This window comes from Lytechinus pictus, unplaced genomic scaffold (assembly GCF_037042905.1).
Source record: "Lytechinus pictus isolate F3 Inbred unplaced genomic scaffold, Lp3.0 scaffold_19, whole genome shotgun sequence".
Taxonomy (NCBI): domain Eukaryota; kingdom Metazoa; phylum Echinodermata; class Echinoidea; order Temnopleuroida; family Toxopneustidae; genus Lytechinus; species Lytechinus pictus.
The window spans coordinates 13,582,705-13,602,492 of record NW_026974140.1 but is presented as its reverse complement, the minus strand read 5'-3'; the positions used below and the strand labels follow the sequence as shown (position 1 = coordinate 13,602,492).

At 34.4% G+C, this 19,788-nt stretch overlaps 1 protein-coding gene across 2 annotated transcripts in view; it reads left to right on the top strand.

Moving 5' to 3' along the window:
* Positions 1-15,364, top strand: part of LOC129260856 (calnexin-like) — a 34,644-nt gene extending 19,280 nt beyond the window's left edge. For both annotated transcript variants that reach the window (XM_064114410.1, XM_064114411.1), the window contains 15 exons: positions 365-441; positions 997-1,078; positions 1,556-1,624; positions 2,847-2,894; positions 3,446-3,521; positions 3,820-3,898; positions 4,552-4,626; positions 5,014-5,163; positions 5,752-5,792; positions 6,458-6,645; positions 7,137-7,280; positions 7,800-7,916; positions 9,858-10,055; positions 10,900-10,946; positions 11,461-15,364. In XM_064114410.1, coding sequence (XP_063970480.1) covers positions 365-441; positions 997-1,078; positions 1,556-1,624; positions 2,847-2,894; positions 3,446-3,521; positions 3,820-3,898; positions 4,552-4,626; positions 5,014-5,163; positions 5,752-5,792; positions 6,458-6,645; positions 7,137-7,280; positions 7,800-7,916; positions 9,858-10,055; positions 10,900-10,946; positions 11,461-11,500 — 1,431 coding nt within the window. In that variant the 3' untranslated portion in view covers positions 11,501-15,364. The remainder of the gene's footprint in view (positions 1-364; positions 442-996; positions 1,079-1,555; positions 1,625-2,846; positions 2,895-3,445; positions 3,522-3,819; positions 3,899-4,551; positions 4,627-5,013; positions 5,164-5,751; positions 5,793-6,457; positions 6,646-7,136; positions 7,281-7,799; positions 7,917-9,857; positions 10,056-10,899; positions 10,947-11,460) is intronic.
* The last annotated feature ends 4,424 nt before the right edge of the window (positions 15,365-19,788 follow it).

The following is a 19,788-nucleotide window of genomic DNA, read 5'->3' as shown; positions in this document are numbered from 1 at the left end:
AAATTATAATACTTCATGTTTGAAGATTACAAAAGGAAAATCAAAAGTGATAAAAAAAAGTATTAAAAGAGAGGGGAAAGGGATTTTGTTGTAGTCGAAAGTTTAATAATAATCTATATTGAATGGCACCAGTTCAGTCATATCCATTGAAGGAAGTCAGTTGTATCTATTGAAATGTGAAAATGGATTTTGGCTTTGATATCATGTTTAACAAGGAATTTGAGCTTATGGTTTTGATATGCCCCTCCTCCCATGCCCATCCATTTGTTGAATATACATTCAGGTCAATATTAAGTTTAAATCAATGTGTTTCACTCTGAAATGATGTTTTATTTTTTTGTGATCTATCTTGTTTGTTTTTCAGTCAAGGGCCAAACATCATGCCATTTCTGCCAAGTTGAACAAGCCTTTTGTTTTTGATAATGAGCCATTCATAGTCCAGTAAGTATTGTTCATCATTACTTAATGAATATCAAATATTTCTATTAATACTATTTGTTACACCCTGCTCGTTCACAGCATACATGTGTGGGAAACATTTGGCCTTGGGAAAATGGAACCAAAACGTAGATATTTCATGTATTCTGTGAGAACAAGCATGGTCTTACAATTTGATCATTCAGTGTACATGTATAATGTATGTATTGTCCAAGAAACAATATTTATTTTGTACATTTTTTCTTCAGACTTTCTTACAAAAATGTACTCACTACTAAAATCAGCAATGCATATGCACACATTGATGAAAAACAGCATAAAATATCAAAACATCAACATCGCACAGAAATACATATATTACCTGTCTGATCTAACCAAATAAATGAGATATTTACTGCATTGACTTTCAGACAAATATCAGATTACATAATTGGGCCTGCTAAAAGATAATTCTGTATACTGTTATTCTCTTGTTATATGAAATATATTCTATGTCTTGCATTGTTTTCATTCATTTCTATGTTTTGCATTGTTCTCATTCATTGTATTTTATTTTAGATATGAAGTCAAGTTCCAGAACTCCCATGATTGTGGTGGTGCTTATGTAAAGCTCTTGACTGATACACCAGATTTATCCTTGGTAAGTCAATTTGGTTAATTGCCACATGTTCTGATATCGCTTGGTCTAATACCAGTTGGTCTAACTCCCTAATCATCATTTGGTCAGACTTAGATTTGATGCTGATTATGATTTTATTTAGAAATGATAAAATTGTGATCTATTTACTTTTTCACATAATATTTGTTTGCCATTTCATATATTGACCATTTGGTTTACTATCAGGTTGTCCCATGTGCACTTGACCATGTGAGTATTACACCAACTGGCGGTTCACCTTTGCTTTTATCAAGTATTTTCATCTATTTTACTGAAAATGAAAAGTCCATACATTTTCTTTAATCCATCATTCACTATGACCTTTCTACAATTATGCATGGAGTGAATGTGCTACAAAAATTCATTTTTTTTCTTCACATTTTTATTACATATTACATTGTCATGAATATGACACTATATTAAAGGTTCAACATTTTCTTTTGCCATTTTTCCCATCAGGATGCTGTATTTGATAAGACACCATACACCATCATGTTCGGACCTGATAAATGTGGAGCAGACTCTAAGGTAAGATAAATGATACCTTTTGGCATATCCACTCTCTTTCTTAAGTCTGAATCTACATTTCAGTACAGGAGCTTATGGAGCTCATTTGTAATTAAATATTATTCAATTTGTTTCCCTGTTTTAAAGTGATGAATTATTGATGCAAATGATATGTTTTTGTCTCACCTGCATAGCAGAGTGAGACTATAGGCGCCGCTTTTCCGACGGCGACGGCGGCGGCGGCGTCAACACCAAATCTTAACCTGAGGTTAAGTTTTTGAAATGACAGCATAACTTAGAAAGTATATGGACCTAGTTCATGAAACTTGGCCATAAGGTTAATCAAGTATTACTGAACATCCTGCCTGAGTTTCATGTCACATGACCAAGGTCAAAGGTCATTTAGGGTCAATGAACTTAGACCATGTTGGGGGAATCAACATCAAAATCTTAACCTAAGGTTAAGTTTTTGAAATGTCATCATAACTTAGAAAATATATGGACCTAGTTCATGAAACTTATACATAAGGTTAATCAAGTATCACTGAACATCCTGCATGAGTTTCACGTCACATGACCAAGGTCAAAGGTCATTTAGGGTCAATGAACTTTGGCCGAATTGGGGGTATCTGTTGAATTACCATCATAACTTTGAAAGTTTATGGATCTGATTCATGAAACTTGGACATAATAGTAATCAAGTATTACTGAACATCCTGTGCAAGTTTCAGGTCACATGATCAAGGTCAAAGGTCATTTAGGGTCAATGAACTTTGGCCAAATTGGGGTATTTGTTGAATTACAGCCATAAATTTGAAAGTGTGTTGGTCTAGTTCATAAAACTTGGACATAAGAGTAATCAGGTATCACTGAACATCCTGTGCGAGTTTCAGGTCACATGATCAAGGTCAAAGGTCATGTAAGGTCAAAGAACTTTGGCCACGTTGCTGGTACATGTATTTGTTGAATTGCCATCATATCTCTTTAAGTGTATTGGTCTAGTTCATAAAACGTGGAAATAAGAGTAACCAAGTATCACTGAACATCTTGTGCGAGTCATAGTAGTTTTCAAAATCAGCACTGCTGCTATATTGAATCGCGTGATGCAGGTGAGACGGCCAGAGGCATTCCACTTGTTCTTACTTTAAAGTCTCTTTTATGACCAAACAATAATTACTATGCAATGAAATATATATTAAAAAAGGAGAGATGATACAATCAATTTCTTTCCTTCGATCCACAGCTACATTTCATCTTCAGGCATAAAAACCCAAGTACTGGCGAATTTGAGGTAAGATAATTTATATTTCTCAAATTCTCTGTCTTAAGCTTTGGCTGTTGAGCTTGTTAAATTACTTTATGATTCTAATCTCACTCAAATTTACCTTTTTCTTGATGAATGTACATAGTAAACTCATTGACATGTAAAGGCTATAGATATCTCAAAGTTCAAAATGTAACTACTGTGTCTATTCTTCTATGTTTTAATATGTTTCTTAGACTTCAGTTCTAGACGTATGCCTTGAGCCATAATGGTAAAAATAAAACAACTATTGCTCCCCATTCCAAGACGGTTTTGAAATTGTTTGAATGCAACATATGATGTCAGTAGTTCAAAGACAAATGGTGTTTTCTGTATTTAAAATTTTTGAAAATGTTGATGAATCAGACATCTTCTATTCAAAATTAGAGCTACATTTTGCTACTTGTATGTAGGTTAGACTACAGTTTTAATGATAGTTCAAGTTAGCACACACTGGTGAAAATGGATTTATTCTTCATGCCATCTGATAAATTATGGTGAAAACCTCTGTAAACATTGTGTGATTGATGCATTTTTAGGAGAAACATGCCAAGAAGCCAAGTGGGGCATTCAGCCATGTGTTCACTGATAAGAAGGTCCATCTCTATACCTTAGGTAAGTTCTTATCATAGATGTATTAATCTGACTTAAGTAGACATGTCCTTAGCAATGGAATACAAGATTTTATTTTATTCAACCAAAAGGCCTTTAAATTAGACAATGACCAGAGCTGACTGCAATTGAGATCCATTTGGAATTAAGGAGTTAAAGATATCTGTAATCTATTTGTTTGAAAAGTGAAAGCTACTCTCAAACATGATTAACTTCTCCTACATTGTGATAAACATTACCCTCAAGACTGCATACAATCTTGATGTTATTTAATTTATTTTTTAAAATATATATTATCTAGTAATCAACACAGACAATACCTTCCAAATTCTTGTTGATCAGAAGGTCGTCAACTCAGGCAGTCTGCTTGCCGACATGAGGTAAGATGATGTTTAAATACTTCAGTTCTGTTTGAATATGAAATAGCAGTGCCACAATTGATATGAACATTTAATGATCATAATCTGACTTCTGTCACAACATAATGTTCCTTCTTGGGATATGAGACACAATGCTTACAAGGTTTCCTTGCTTTCTAAATAATTTTGGATATCATTACCCCAGCTTCAGCTTCAGTAAGTGCAATATCAAGTGTTGCATTGAAGGAATGAATTGTATCAACCAGCTAGACCTGGGTCATTTGCTGCCACCATAGTGATCTTCCAAGCGACAAGTGTATTTTCAGCATTTAAATTCTGTGCTTTCTTGTGCAATGATAAAGAAGATTGTGTAGAAAATGTCCCTCAAAATTCCCAACATTCATTTTTACTAATTTGTAAATGATACAATAATATTAGGTTTGTAATACAGAGATGATATTTATAAATTTAATCCTCATTTGTTTTAATTGCTCCGTTGATGAATGTTGCCTTCCACAGCAATTTGGTCTTCCAAGTTTTCCTTCCACCTGTCTTTCCCATTTTGTTATAATGATTACTTGATATATCTTGGCCCTGAATGTACAGTGGAGGGTCAAACATCTAATAAGAATTTAGTCAAAGTTCATTTTTACATGTTCTTTTTTATATTTCAGTCCACCAGTAAATCCACCTGCTGAGATCGAGGATCCAGATGACAAGAAACCATCAGACTGGGATGACAGAAAGAAGTAAGAATACAGGCTTATAAAATAATGATGATGAAGGTGGTGGTGTGATGATGATGATGAATTTTTTTTTTTTTGCACTCTAATCCACCTTGTTTAAGTGCTCATTTAGGCATGGTAGCAGCAAAGCTCAGCAACAGAATGTTACAGAGACAGGAAACCATTTTTATCACCTGGCTGTAACAAACTGTGGACCAATCCGAACCTTTTTACTTTGGGCGAAATGAAAATTGTCACGAATTGTGCATGATAGAATCATTAGGATTTAATATGTTTGTCCACACAACTTTGAACAATATTTGTAGACTTAGAGCATATCGGCCATATGTATAGGGATCACTAGGGTAAATTATCTCATCATGCATTCCTCTCCATCTCTGGATTATCTAGAATCCCAGAGCCTGGTGCAGAGAAGCCCGATGATTGGGATGAAGATGAGCCTAAAGAGATCATTGATGAGACTGCAGTACAACCTGATGGATGGCTTGACGATGAACCAGAACTCATTGATGATCCAGATGCAGAGAAACCTGATGACTGGTAAGCGCTCTCATTTTATAGGAGTTCATTATCAAGTGATTTCAAGTAATGCTACTTCTCTTTCACAATATAAAAGGATTATTTTTAAAAATTGGAAATAACCACTCACTGTTGCAACGTTTCGTCAATTACCAATTAGCTTCTTAGGGCAAATGACGATTCGATGAAGGGGAGGCCCTTATAATGTTTGAGATTGTGCAGATTCTGTGCGCACTATGTCCAGCGCGTGAATCTTTGGAATCTTTTGGAATATTTTGTTCATTTCTTCAAGCCATGATATGCTAGGAAGTGTGGAATGCAACCAGAGAAATACTTCCCAACCTCCACTTTCTCGCCTTTCCATGTCACTTCTATTTCTATCCACTTTTATCTCAGTCCTTCCAGGACTTAAAACACGGTCTACCGTAAACCACTTTCATGATGGAAGCAGAGAAATGTTCTAAACTTTTATATCATAAAATTTGAATAAATATTCTTATATTGGTGTGAAAATGTCATCCACATATAGTGATTGCATATGTTCTGTGATGCATATTAAAAGTGCATATTTCTGCTATCATATTTTAATTTGATGTTTCTATTCTGTAGGGATGATGAGATGGATGGAGAATGGGAACCACCTAAGATGAGTAAGTGTTTCAGTTTATTTTTCTATATATGTTTTTGGATCTGAATGGAGTTTTATGTGGCAAATAATGAATAAAGAACCAGAGGGCCATTTCATAATTCTCTTCATAAGTTATGCTCAAATTTATGCGCAACAGTAATCTGTTCTTGGGTGCCTATTAATATGATTCCCATCAGCTGGAGTTGAATGATAATTGTAGGTTTGAATTATTTTATAACTAGCATATGAATGCAAAGAGTATTATTTGTCAACTAGGGTGAAAAGAAATTCACTACCACTAAGAAAATGGGTTATCTCTTTAGAACAAGATCAGGCCTCCAGTCATGCGTTGAAATGTGTGCAACAGCTTTATGAACTCGACCCTTGAATATGAGAAAGTTCAGATGAGAGATATTTGTAATTAAATTATACCACTCATCTGTACTGGGGTAAAATTTATAGAGTGCTGCTCTTTATATATATTTTTTTTGTATCCTTGCTCAAATCTTTATGTCTCTGACTCAAATTCACAGATCTAATTTTTACAGCCCCATTGTTGTTGAGTATCATTTGAATAATATGTAATTCTTTTATTATGTGATATACATTTGGATGTATGTGCTTTTGTAGAAATTTCATAATTTATATTTACAGATTAATTGATAAATTGATATTTTGTATTTTTAGACAACCCGCTTTGTCAAGATGTTGGATGTGGTGAATGGAAGCCTCCTATGGTAGCAAACCCAGCATATAAGGGTAAATGGAAGGCACCATACATTGATAATCCTAACTACCAAGGAGAATGGAAACCAAAGATGATCCCTAATCCTGATTTCTTTGAGGACATAGAACCATTCAAAATGACACCTATTGTAAGTTCATCTCTTGACGTAATCATATTCATTTTTTCAAATCTTTGCGTTTTTGTGGCTAAATCATATAGAAAAGGAGATTTCATTTCTCCTGCACTGAAAGGTGGATGCCAGAGTTTTTCCAGTTGCACTTTGGACATCTTATTTTAATTCTCGCAATGACTTTAATATGAAATATTTACAGATCAGTTCTAACATTTACATCATCTATGTACATGAGTGTGGCAGTGATGTGTTTAGATTTTGATTTCACAAGGTGGAAGGATATGGGTTATTGAAAAAATAACAATGGTGTCTTGGTGTCTTCTATATGATTCATATCACTTTTCATCATATACTTTATTATTAGAAAATATCCTGGTCATTTTGGAGAGGAAAATATTGAAAAAAATAGTTGTGTGATGAAATGATAAACTTTGATGAAAATGATGATTTCTCACTCACTTTCTCTTACTCTTACTCTCCATCCTACCTATATTCCATACCGTTAGGGAGCTGCTGCACTAGAACTGTGGTCAATGAGTGATAACATCATGTTTGATAATTTCATCATCACCACGGATCGAGAGGTTGCAGACCAGTATGCTGCTGATAGTTTCAGTCTCAAGCAGAGGGAAGGAGTCGTTGCTTCAGCTGTAAGTACAAACTCCATCCAGGGCCACACAACACAAAGATTTGCAATCGATTGCTAATTTCAAATAACAGTTTTGATTTGCCAATTATTATTAGTATGCTGGACATTATGATCTTCATTGACCTTTGTTAATTTGTTTTTTATTCAAATATTTTTGTTTCTGGTTCCCATTCGCTAGTTCTTAACAGATAAAATAACTTGTACCGGTTAGCGCAACTGTCAGTCTATGGCAGAATATGTACAAAAAAAATACAATTAATTATAATTATTGTGTGTATGCCTTTCTGTTACATACATATTATCATAAACTATTATAGTTCAGAGTTGGGTTTTTAAGAAATGATTCATTTTGCAAGGTTTACATCTCTTAGATATAGCTGAGACCCTCTTAATCTAGTTTAGATTAAATGTCCAAAATACCAAGAATAAAAAAAGAAATAGTGCCTAAATATCTGAATAATGCAAACCTTGTCATTTATATGTTCATTTTTCTATAAATATCATTTGTATGTATTTTCAGGAATCCTTTGTAGCAGGTTTAATTGATGCAGCCACAGAAAGACCTTGGTTATGGGCCGTCTTTGCTCTTGTCATCGTCATTCCTCTCTTCTTCTGTATAAGATTCTGCTTCAAATCGGTAAGTAATGAATACTAGGAGGAAAACAGTGAATCAGCCCTTGCAGTAAGCCCCCAAGAGCACAAGGTACTTTACTGAAAATTGCCTTATAATCACTGTTAGTAATATGGGAATGTTGAAGGTAGTAGACAAGTTAGGTGGGTACCAAAGACAGTTGCCTTCATCATCTTGGTTTAAAGGAAGCCATGCTGTTACTCAGTGCCATTATATGGGACGTTCTCTTGAGCACCCTGTCACGGGGATTTGAGCATGACAGAAATTTCCAATATTATTTTTTAAATTAGAGATTTTTCATTATCAATGTTATGCATTTTATTCCTTTATAAAGAACAAAGTTTGAGTGATATTCTAATAAGAAATGCAATGGGAATGCTTGTTATTGCCGTTTCCTCAACTTTTATTACTCCGTTTGAGATGGCATATTCAATTCAAGTTCAATACAATATTATTAATATACAATCCTGTAAAAACATTTTTAATAATAAGTATCTTCAATTTGACCAATCATCATGCAAGATATATATGGTAATACAAAATATATGGGAACCGGAGGGTCACGGGTGACGTGACCATCTGGGAGACTGCTCAACCCAGAAGCCCAGGAAACAGTTACCTGGGTCATTGGTTCCCTATGCAAGATCTGGTAATCACAGGCTGACCCTGCCGTTGATTCATGGCTATTGGGCCATCTGAAGGCATAGTGGAAAAATGATTCTACTTAGTTCAGAAATGGAACAAAAGAGCAATTAACATGATGAGCACAACGTGTAAATATACATGTAATGGCTGGACAGTAAGAAATGCCTACTACCCTTACAAGTTACATTCTGCAAGTGATTTTGTATTCAAGTCAAACAATATCCATATCCCAGACCAACCAATCAACCATGTCAGTACTCGGATTCAAGCATGTCCATACCAATGATAATTCTTGTACCCTTATATTGTACAATTTGTATATGGATGTACTGAACTGCGCTTAACAACACAGAGCAGGTGGACAAGAAACGATCATTAACAAGGAAACCATGGGTAATCATACCAAAAGGAACAATTGGGAAGTCATGCTATCATTTGAAATTACATTACATATGATTTTATCTTCCATCAGAACGATATTCTATCCCAATCAACCGACAATGTAATCATGTCCAACCAGCCATCCATGTTAATAACCGACCATTCACATCAATGAACAAGCCCAACCAACCATCTATGTCAAACAATCAAGGTTTAAAAAAAGTATCCATGGTGGTAAACATGCCCAACCAACCAACCATGTCAATAAACAAGCCCAATCAGCCGTCCATGTCAATAAACCAGCCCAACCAACCATCCATGTCAATGATCAAGCCCACCTGACCAATCGTGTCAATAATCCATCCCAACCAACTATCCAATTTAATAAACAAGCCGAACCAACCACCATGTCGAGTACCAAATCTCAATCATCCATGTCACAAATTTGCTTCCCAATGTATACAAATCTATACCTGCCCTTTTACCACTTGGTATCAAATTAGGGGAAGGGAGGGAGGGTAAAAATCATGACTGGCTCAGAGTATAAAGTTGAAAATGACTTCTTTATCATGGATTGCGCACCTGTATCTCAAACCTTAGTGTTTTACAACTTCATGCCCCTGATATGCGTGGGAACCTTCCAGTCTTTGACCGCAAAATAAATTACAAAGGAATGCGCGTTGTTTGGTATTCGCCGACAGCTGATCAAATTTCCTGTTATGGAGCATCGATCAATAATATTGTACAAGAGCATGCAATCCGCACATTTGTTAGTATGAATACAGGGGCTTTGTTTTTGTTTTTCCCCCCTTTTCTTTCAATGAATATGGTTTCTTCATTGAGTTTTTTCTAAAGTGACCTGACCGTGAATACCACTTATCTTTCTTGTGCAATCTAAATGCACATATTTTATTGATATAGAGCCCTGAGGAGCTTGATAGTAAGAAGAGTGATGAAGCCACACCAGATGATGAGAAAGAAGATGAGAAAGAAGGAGGAGATGAAGGTGAAAAAGATGGAGAGAAGGTAGAAGAAGAGGATGTATCAGCAGAAGGTGATGCTGTAGTTAGACAACGAAAGAAGACCACCAAAGCAGACCTAGAAGGTCCATCAGAAGAGGTTAGTATCCTAACAAAAAGGCTAATATAATATAGTTGTAATGAATTCTCACCCCCACTTCAGCTCCTCTCCAATTGGTATCATCCCATGTGGTATACATGTAATCCTAGTTCATCTACAGTCAATTCATGTATTAACTATTTGGTCTAATTGCCATATAGCCTATTTACGGTTTTGTCTAATTTCCAATCTATGTTTTATCCATTTTGTATATTATCCACTTGGTCTAACCCATCTTAGTCTAAATGATTAAATTAACTGTGTATGAAACAGATTTTTATTAGTAAAAAGATGAAATGGAAAATAGATAATCTAGGCATTAGACTTGTGACGAAGTGATTATTAAACCAAATGTTGGTGGGACCACACTTTCTTTTGAGAGATAATTGATAGTAGACTAGGTGGATTTAGCCATGAGGATATTAGATGATCTGATAATTAGAGCACCTACTTGTTGACCAATTAGATCAAACCATGGTTAAAATACTGCTTAATATATCTGTGGTACTTTACTCTCCCAATCCAAGCAGCACTGTAATCTTTTTGGATGTTGTAGGGAAGTATCAAGAAATGGAGCCAGTATTTATAAAATACAATGTGTTGTCATTGCCATTTAACATTGCCATAATTATTTAGAAATTCTTTCAAGTGCTTTATGGAAATTCTTTGAAATCAGAAATGATCATGATTATCAATGTTTGAACACTAATGAATACATATTATGTTATTCAAGCAATATTTTACCTGTCTCTAAAGAAATTCATTTCTGTGTATTGTTATTTTTTAAATATATTTGTTATTGTTTTCCATTTACCACCTGTTATGTTTTTTTTTATTTAAATAGGCTGATGAAGCTCCTGAAGAAGAATCAGCACCAAAAGAAAAATCCAGGTAAAATGTGAATGCCCTCTTGTTACTAGTGCTAGTATTTCTCATGATAAAATACCTTGACACAATTACTTTGTAATTATTGTATAGAAATAAAACTATTTAAGAGTATTTCACTCTGTTATTGTTGTCATTCTTAATGTGTGAAAAGTGATATTATACCAGAAAGAAAAAAGTCAGAAGACACAAATACTTTATTGACAATTTTACCTTAGATTAGAATTTTAGGTGTCTTTCACATAGCGTGTTTTCGGAAATAATCCTTCATTTCATTAAAAAAAAAACCAATGATATTCCAGCTTTGAAAGTTAAGAATCTTTAAATTCACCAAGACTTAATGCAAGAGTTAACCAATTGACAACATAGATGTGGTGGTTCCTGTCTTTATCTGTTTTTAGTGAGTAAGAGGAATAAGGAATTTATTAGTTATCAGGTTATCCCATGATGTAGGAGTTTGCTTTGCTGTCCTAAACATAGTTAGTCCTATTACATTCTTTGGCTTACTCTTACTCCATAGCACACCGAAAAAACCCAAAACACGCTCAAGAAAGGAATGATGCTACCCTGTTGCCTAGCAACCCATCATCAGCTTGCTGAGGAAAGTATCTTCTCTTCAATCAATAGATGTCAAGTCAGCCAGCCTTGATGATGTCAATCATATACATGTACAGGGATAAAAGAGTGGTCTTGTTTTCTAAACAAATGAATGATAATGAAAACCCCTTCTGTGGTTGTGGATTATTATACAGCATGATTAGAGCCTTGTTAATCACTCTACTTTATATAATAAATTGAATTAAGCTCACAAAAAGTACACATGGTCGAAGATTGACTACCCTGCATTGACATAGTATTCTGGATTGATATTGCACTTGATACATGTAAAAGACATTGAGAACCTATCAATGCACCATATGTTTGACGTCATGATGTAATGATCCGGATTACAATCCCTGGAAATGTGGACTGGGCTTATCCATCACATAACTGTTGCTACCCTGGTTTTGTGTAGTTAGTTGTGTGGTGACATTAAAGCTTTAAGAAAATTCATAAATATATGAATACTGTCTGAAATTAAAAACAAAATAACCAGAAAGTAATATGTTTGACATCATGAAGGGAAGCTACTATATGACTTTCATTGTAGATTAGGGCTAGAGATAGTTAGCCACTGGACTGTTTATATTCTGTTTTTGTAGTGACAAATAATTTCTATCCATTTGATGTTATTTCTTGAAATTATTTTTTATTCCATGGATGCTTGATTTATTGTAGTGCATTTCCATTCACGAATGACTGTTTATTTGCAATATGAGCCAAGTTCATTTTGTGCTTCTGCCTTTGATCAGATTGTTGAAGAAATACAATTCAATAATACATAAGGCACACTGAAGGACATATAAATCCATCTGATTGTTTCATTTTCAGTTATTTTTGGGGAAAATGACACTTTTGTGAAATATTCAAATTTAAGATGGTCTACCGACCCTGTTGTCTAATTAGATGCTTGAATTTTACCATTTATAAGTTTGAATGATTAAAGATTGATTGGGTATATTTTGTCAGCTCATCAATTCTTCGTCATGGTCCAATAAAAGCATGTGTCAATCCCATAAGCGAGCATACAGTCTTTAATGAATGGATTCGGCCGGAAATCAATCAATCTATCTTTCAATCAGTTTTTATCTTCTATGTTCAATCAATAATTAGTTTCATTACATCGATTGTAAGATAAGAAAGTGGTTCTATGGTTTATAGAAAATGAATGTTTTATTCAGGAAATGAGTGTTAAAAAACTCAATTGTACAGAATATTATCATCTTTCTTCATATGATGGGGTTGTGGGTATCAGTAAATTAAGAATCATCATTTATTTGATGTTTTAAATGCAATTTTGATTTTTCTTTTTATTGACATTTATTATTGTATTATTATAAGACTGGATTGTTTTATTACAGGTGGTATGAGTGAGATGATGAAATATGTTAGGATTCATTATGTTTAATTATTTTTAATTTTGCTTTTTTATTTTGACTTTTTTTCATTTTCTTGGTTTGTTCTTATAGTGGATAGAAACATATCTTTAGTTTTACATGTAGGCAGTTTTAGATACTTGTTAAAATTACAATCATAATAATCATAAACAAGTTAATGTTCTGTTTATTTGAAGGTTTATGTGAATGTCTTATGATAGCAAGTTCAAATATTTTTGTTGTTTGTTTCTAGAAAAATGAGCAAACAGACTATGATAATGACCATTTGAGATTTGTAAATTTCATAGGTAAAGAAGATAAAAAGGGCTGCTGTATATACATGGAATATATGTCGAAAAAAATTATTAACCTCAATTCAACCCTTGTAGCTCTCAATGTGTCTATTTCGAAGCACCCAAATAGAGGCTAATTACAGGCAGAAAGTTGGCTTAAAGTTTTTTATTTGTAAAAGCTGAAATGGTTACATTGAGACTTTGAATGTGTGGTTCAAGTATGTATTCATCTGTTGTGCTAAGGTGCTTAAGGTACACATTGCAATAAGTAGGATATATTGAATTATAGACCTTATGCATCAACGTCATCATGCCGCCATCTTAGAGGCCGAAGCCATTGCCTTGCATGCATTGGGGATCTGCAGATGGTGCATCTATGACAACTCTGTTTCTGCATATGCCTATATCCTCTGAGGGAGGGCGCTCTCAGATTATGATGTAACATGCATAAGTTCAATTTTATAATGTCTTTTTAAAGATGATGTTCAAGATTGTCCCTGATCTCTATGCCTGAATATAAAAATCATTAGACTTTTTTTAAATGGCTCGTGCTGAAAATTATTGAAGAGTGAGTGCTTGGTATGAGATTGTTTGGGAAGGTATTAAAGTGGTGCTTTTAAGTATACATGCCAAATGGGAGAACCTGTCACATTTTCATTGATATGTTTTAACAGTTCACAGTATATTTCATGTGTTAGTATATCAGTAATGTACCTAATTGAACCCGTTTGACTCGGGCTTTGGTACCAAGTACAGAAGAGTGTCCAATGCAACGAATCTGCGTGGAGCGAAAAACCCGACATGGTATTTCTAAGATTCCGTTTGCATACAAGTGGTTGATTTTGCTGTATCTGTTATTCAATACTTTTGTTTTATTATGAAGGGTCAAAGTCTCTGTATCATAAATGTTTGTTACTTTCCAAGATGGTTATGAATATAGATGGTACCAGGTGGACCTTTTTTATTAGGATGTTCAATCTCTTAGAGATCAATATGGCAACATTTCATTCTCAGTTTTCCATAATTGAGGTTGTCCTTGAGGCTCTTGGAACAAAATTATTTGTTTTTATTAATGCTGCAAGTTGAAGAGGGCAATTCTTATGTCATATATAAACATGTTAACTATTTAGGGGCAGGGGATTTACATGAAACAGATTGTAAAATTATGATTTAACTTTGAAAATGACTCGACTTGTATACAGTAAGCCAACATTTAGTAAATGTTTTGAACATTCTGAACATGCATTGTCTTTGCCAGAAACTTGGTATACAAATAAAGATGACTGTAATGATTGTCATCAAACGTTTTCAATACCACCATTTAACCAAGATTGAAAGCAATTTTCATGTTAGGTTCTTACTTTTATAAATGTCTCTTAAGCAAAATGTAACTGGAAGTTACAAATTGACAATATTGAATTTCAATCCAATTTGTTCAGAATTTGAAGGGTTTAGAGTTCATTTGGATGGACATAATATGCAGAAAATAAATGCAAATTCCTCAGACGAATTAGTGTTTTATTTGTTGTAATACTGTTTTGAATTGCATACAATTTATTTTAAGAAGTAATATTTTCGTCTTTGCACTGCGCTTTGCAGGAGACCAAGGTGTACGTTTCTTGATGGTGATAAAACATTTCAAGTTAATTTTATGATTTTTTTGGCTCAAATGAGGTAATAAAAATTTACTTTAAGCAATGTATTGTGATTGTAATTGGTAATTATATCATAGGTGTATTATATCTGATTCAATTTAACAGAAAAAAAATCTTGAGAAATATCATTATTTCATTGGTTCATTTCTCATACTTCCCTTTTTTCATACAAAATATGTGTTACGAGCTAAAAGGTTGTTAACCCTCTATTGAAATGTGTTAACAATATTTTCCGCCAAACTGATGATATTGTTTTATTTCATTGTATAGTGTTATTTACATTGAATTCTTTCAAGCCATTAATAATGAATGTTGATATTTATATATATGTTGGTTGTTGTATTTCATCTTTGAACTGGAACTGAATTCATATTTACTATGCACTCTGTTGAGCTTAAACAAATAGTAGATTCCACGCTGGGTGAAGATTTTTTTATCCAGGAAAGAAAATGAACATGTGATTAAATATTCAATTGAGGTTGAATTTTTCCCCCTTAGAACTTCTGTCTACATTGTATGTTTTATTTTTGTAATGTAAATCTACATTCTACATTTTCATTTATCAGTGAAAATGAAAATGGCTAAGCCGATATACATTCGTTTAAAAAAAATAGTGAATGATAATGAAGAGGAGGAGATATACTCAGAATTGGGGATGGGAGACGGATAGGGGAAAGAAGAATGAGATAGACGTAGGAGACAGAGAGACACACACTTAGAAAATGATTTATAAACACAAATGGGATCGACAGGGGTGAAGATATAGAAGTGAAGGGAGAAACTTCGGGTGAGGGAGGGATGAATTGTAAGACTGAATATTATCAACTTGAAGCATAATGAAAGGGAGTCGGTGACTATTATCTAAGGGAAGGTTGCAATTTTAAACAAAAGAAAATTGTTGGTAAACTTTGAAATGCATTTCTTTTGTTTCCCATTCATTTTATCAACACATCAAGATTATTCAACACAACAATTGTAACAGTAACAAATTAATAATGGTTAAACTCCTTTTAACAATATTAATCCGCGCCAATTTTAGTTAATGGGCATCTCACACTCGAGTCTCTCTGATTGTTGCCGCTAAACAAACTAGCCCGTGTTTGATATGTGGTCAAATGACAAGCTCTTGAAAGCATTGAAGTTACCCGAAAATCAAATATTTATCGTTCATTTTTGCAATTTCTTTCCAGTTTTTGCATCAAGGGCGTCCACAGATATTCAGTCGGTCAGTTTTGTTTCTTATCGCGTCTTGAACTTCAAGCATGCATGGCCTTTTTATTATCAGCCAAAGATCTCAAAACTATGAAGTTTTGGTGGTTGAAGTTGGCTTCATTTATCATTATCTTTGTCCTTTTTGTGATTGGCATAAGATTAGACATGTAATGCGAAGCTTAGAGGAATATTTCAATTGCACCGTGGTCAATTATTAAATCCATGTTAGGGAATAAAGAATGTATTTAAGGGTAGCATGAAACATATCTTTCCGCATGATGATTTTCAGCCCAAAAAAATGCATTTCAAATATTTAAAAAGAACCTTCCAATTCCACCCGTCATGAAAATAAATTTCGAGTAAAAACAAAATTAATGAGAAATAAATTCGTCTATCTCCCCCTCCCTCTCCCTCACGCACACACCCACACTCACTCTCTATCTCTCACACACACACGCACTCTCACACTCACTCACTCCCTCCCTCTCTCTCTCTCTCTCTCCGCATCCCTAGTCTGCAAGCACAGACTCATATTTGACACTTTAACCAATAATCGGTCTAGAGTAAAGACTAGACCAGACCACTAGACTCTGCATTATGCACTATATGCGAATTACGAAATTTAAGGGTCTGTGCCTGCAGACTACCACATCCCCCTCTGGGAAGAGAATTGTTGTAGATTTTAACGTCGACTGTAGGGGTAAAGGATGCACACAATTTTGTTTCATACTCAACCCCTGGGAGCTCTCCCCATTTTAATGTTATGTTTATATATAAATCCTAAAATCAACTGATAATAATTCAAGAAGTTCAATTTCCTTAGAATAGGCCTATGAGTACAGCCATGCTGTATGACAGCCAAAATATAAATGAATAAAGGCAACATCGATCCCATTAGCACTGACTTTTAATTTTACTGAATTTACTTGGGTCTCGCTTAAACATGTAATCCAATGGAAGAAAAATTAGTTATAATTATGATAATGAAATAGGAGTCGAATACTGTGTACAGCTATGTAATGTTCAACTGTATATGTAAGGAGACAATGCTGTCATTTGAACTTTTATAGCGCCCTCGTAGTATCCATTTCGACTATCCCTTTCCACCCCCCCCCCCCCGCCTCTCTCTCCCCCCCCCCCCCCCCCTCCCCCTCTCTCTTTCTCACTCTCTACTAATCACTTACTCAACAGCATATGTATTTTGTCGTTCTATCGCTGAGTAGGAACTTTATAGTTCCCAATTAAATAAACCAATCAGCGTTGATAACATTCAAAATGGACGCCACTCGGTTGTTTGTTTGGTTTGTATTTTCGTGTGACGTGTCATGAAAAGATCAAGCTAAGACTACTTATTTCACACAATTTAACATAAAACGAATGAAATAAATTTTGTCAGAATTCATATCCTGATCACAAACATGACGATAAATAGTTATTACGGAATATCACGCCTTTGTTCTGTTACGTTAAGTTTGCTTGAAACTGTACAGGTTTTCATTCATAGAACAGGTAGAAGAAATTAAATTGCCTAGCCGTTTTCGGGTGACGAAATCTAGATTTCTATTCTTCGTCAAGGCCCTACGGGAAGCGGGGTGCTGGGGTGCATTATCTTCCATAGGCAGCACCCCAGGTATTATGGAAGATGTGTCAAAATGGGGGAAAATGTAACAAAATAACCTTTATTTTGTAATGATATGAACCGTTTTCTCTATCTTTTTTTTTATGCCTTTCAATTTTCTTGGGAACATTTCACCTCCATGTTGTAGCGAAAAACCTTCTTTTTAAAATATATTTATATCAGCACCCCCAGGAAAAAAAATTTCCAGTGCTTTGTTCCTCATTAAGGGTTTATTATGTTAATAAAGCAAATTTGCGTCTTCGTATTATTTTCATTCTAAAAATTCGTCGGGTCAATTTGAATAGTTCATCCGGCGTATATATACGGCTTTGTTTAATCGTCATCATAAATTTGAGCATGGATTCGTCTGCTCTGCAGCGATGTTCGCGGGGGCCAGTCTGGCCTCTTGATCACTCAAAAACAAGCTCGATGAACACTCATTAGTAGTTAATGCATGCCGATATGTGAGAAAATTATATTTGCACAGACTTCAAAACATCCATTCACAAAAGACAGTATCACAATTAAGTTAACAAATCTACTGTACTTCTAAACTACACTACCTATTAGCAATACAGTTATAAATGTTACAATTGTAAACGTTTGATTCTCTGAGCTTAATTTATTTTGTGGCTTAGAAATGGAGGCTTGTGGACATAACTCGATCAGGAATGCATTCGATTTGTTTCTTATTTTACAATTCATTATGGTAAGTAATTGACCGCAGAAATATCAATTTGTATTGTACAAAAATCAAGATACTTATTGTTACCACTGTGTGTAGCCAGCCAGGAGGTTAATGATGGAACACTGACAAATATGACCTAAAGTTTTTTGAAAAGCAAGACAAACTGTATTTACAATTCTTGTTATCGTCGTTATTTCATTTAGCATTAAACCGGGGACCCGTTTCATACAACTTGTTATAAATTTACTTTGCGATAAGAGTTATAAGCAATTGAAATTATCCAATTTGATTGGCTGATAGTAAACTTGTTATCAACAGAAATTGTCTTTTTGTTATCACAAGACTTTATGAAAAGCGACCGAGAATAGCTTATATTTTATAAGGGTGAGGCGAATCGATGCGACGTCGTATATTCTTTTACAATAATAGGATTTTTTAAATAATTATAGAAAACACTGTCATTACACATACTATATCTATCACTACCCGCCATCATTTGATGATGTGAACAGTATTTAAATATTTACTGAGTAAAAAAAAATCAAATATTTCATATGGCTTTCACTGAATGAGACACAGGCTAAAAATGTTCTGAGTCTGTTTTTATTCGATGTTATTATACTTTATCTGACCTGGGGCCCGTTGCAGAAAGAGTTGTGTTTAAACGCAAGCCAAAAAATCAATCGCAAGTCCCAAATGCGCGCTGTTGATTGGTTGAAAATCAAGTTGCGCATGATTTTTTGAGTTACGATTGATTGCAACTCTTTCTTTCTGAAAGAATTGCGTTTAAACGCAAGTCAAAAAAATCAAACGCAAGTTCCAAATGCGCGCTGTTGATTGGTTGAAAATCAAGTTACGCACGATCTTTAGAGTTGCGATTGATTGCAACTCTTTCTGCAACGGGCCCCAGAACATCGATTTCAGTCAATGTATTAACTAATGCAGTTTAATTAAATCAAACATTGCACGATATCCACTACTAAATAGGCATGAGATCAACTATCTATGGATATATACATGTACATGTAATTACAATAAAAAAAAACAATACATAATACTTGTATAGCACATTTTCCATCTTGATTAGATGCTCAAGGCCGTTCAGAGCAGAAAAACAACAAAAACAAATTACAAAACATGTCAAAAAACACTCTTATGCAGGTGTGTTTCCAGGTTGCCCTTGAAGGTGGTAACTGAAGTTTGGGTTTTCAAACTCTAGAAGATAATTCCACGGCAGGTTTGGCCCTGCCTATGAGATAGAGATGGGTGGTTAGAGAAGGTGTGGGTGTGTACTGTGTGTGTATGTGTATGAGGGTGTTTGTATGTGTGTGTGAGAGAGAGACTGATAAAACAATGGGAAAAGATAAATTACAAAGGTAGAGAAATTACGAACATGGCTACAGACG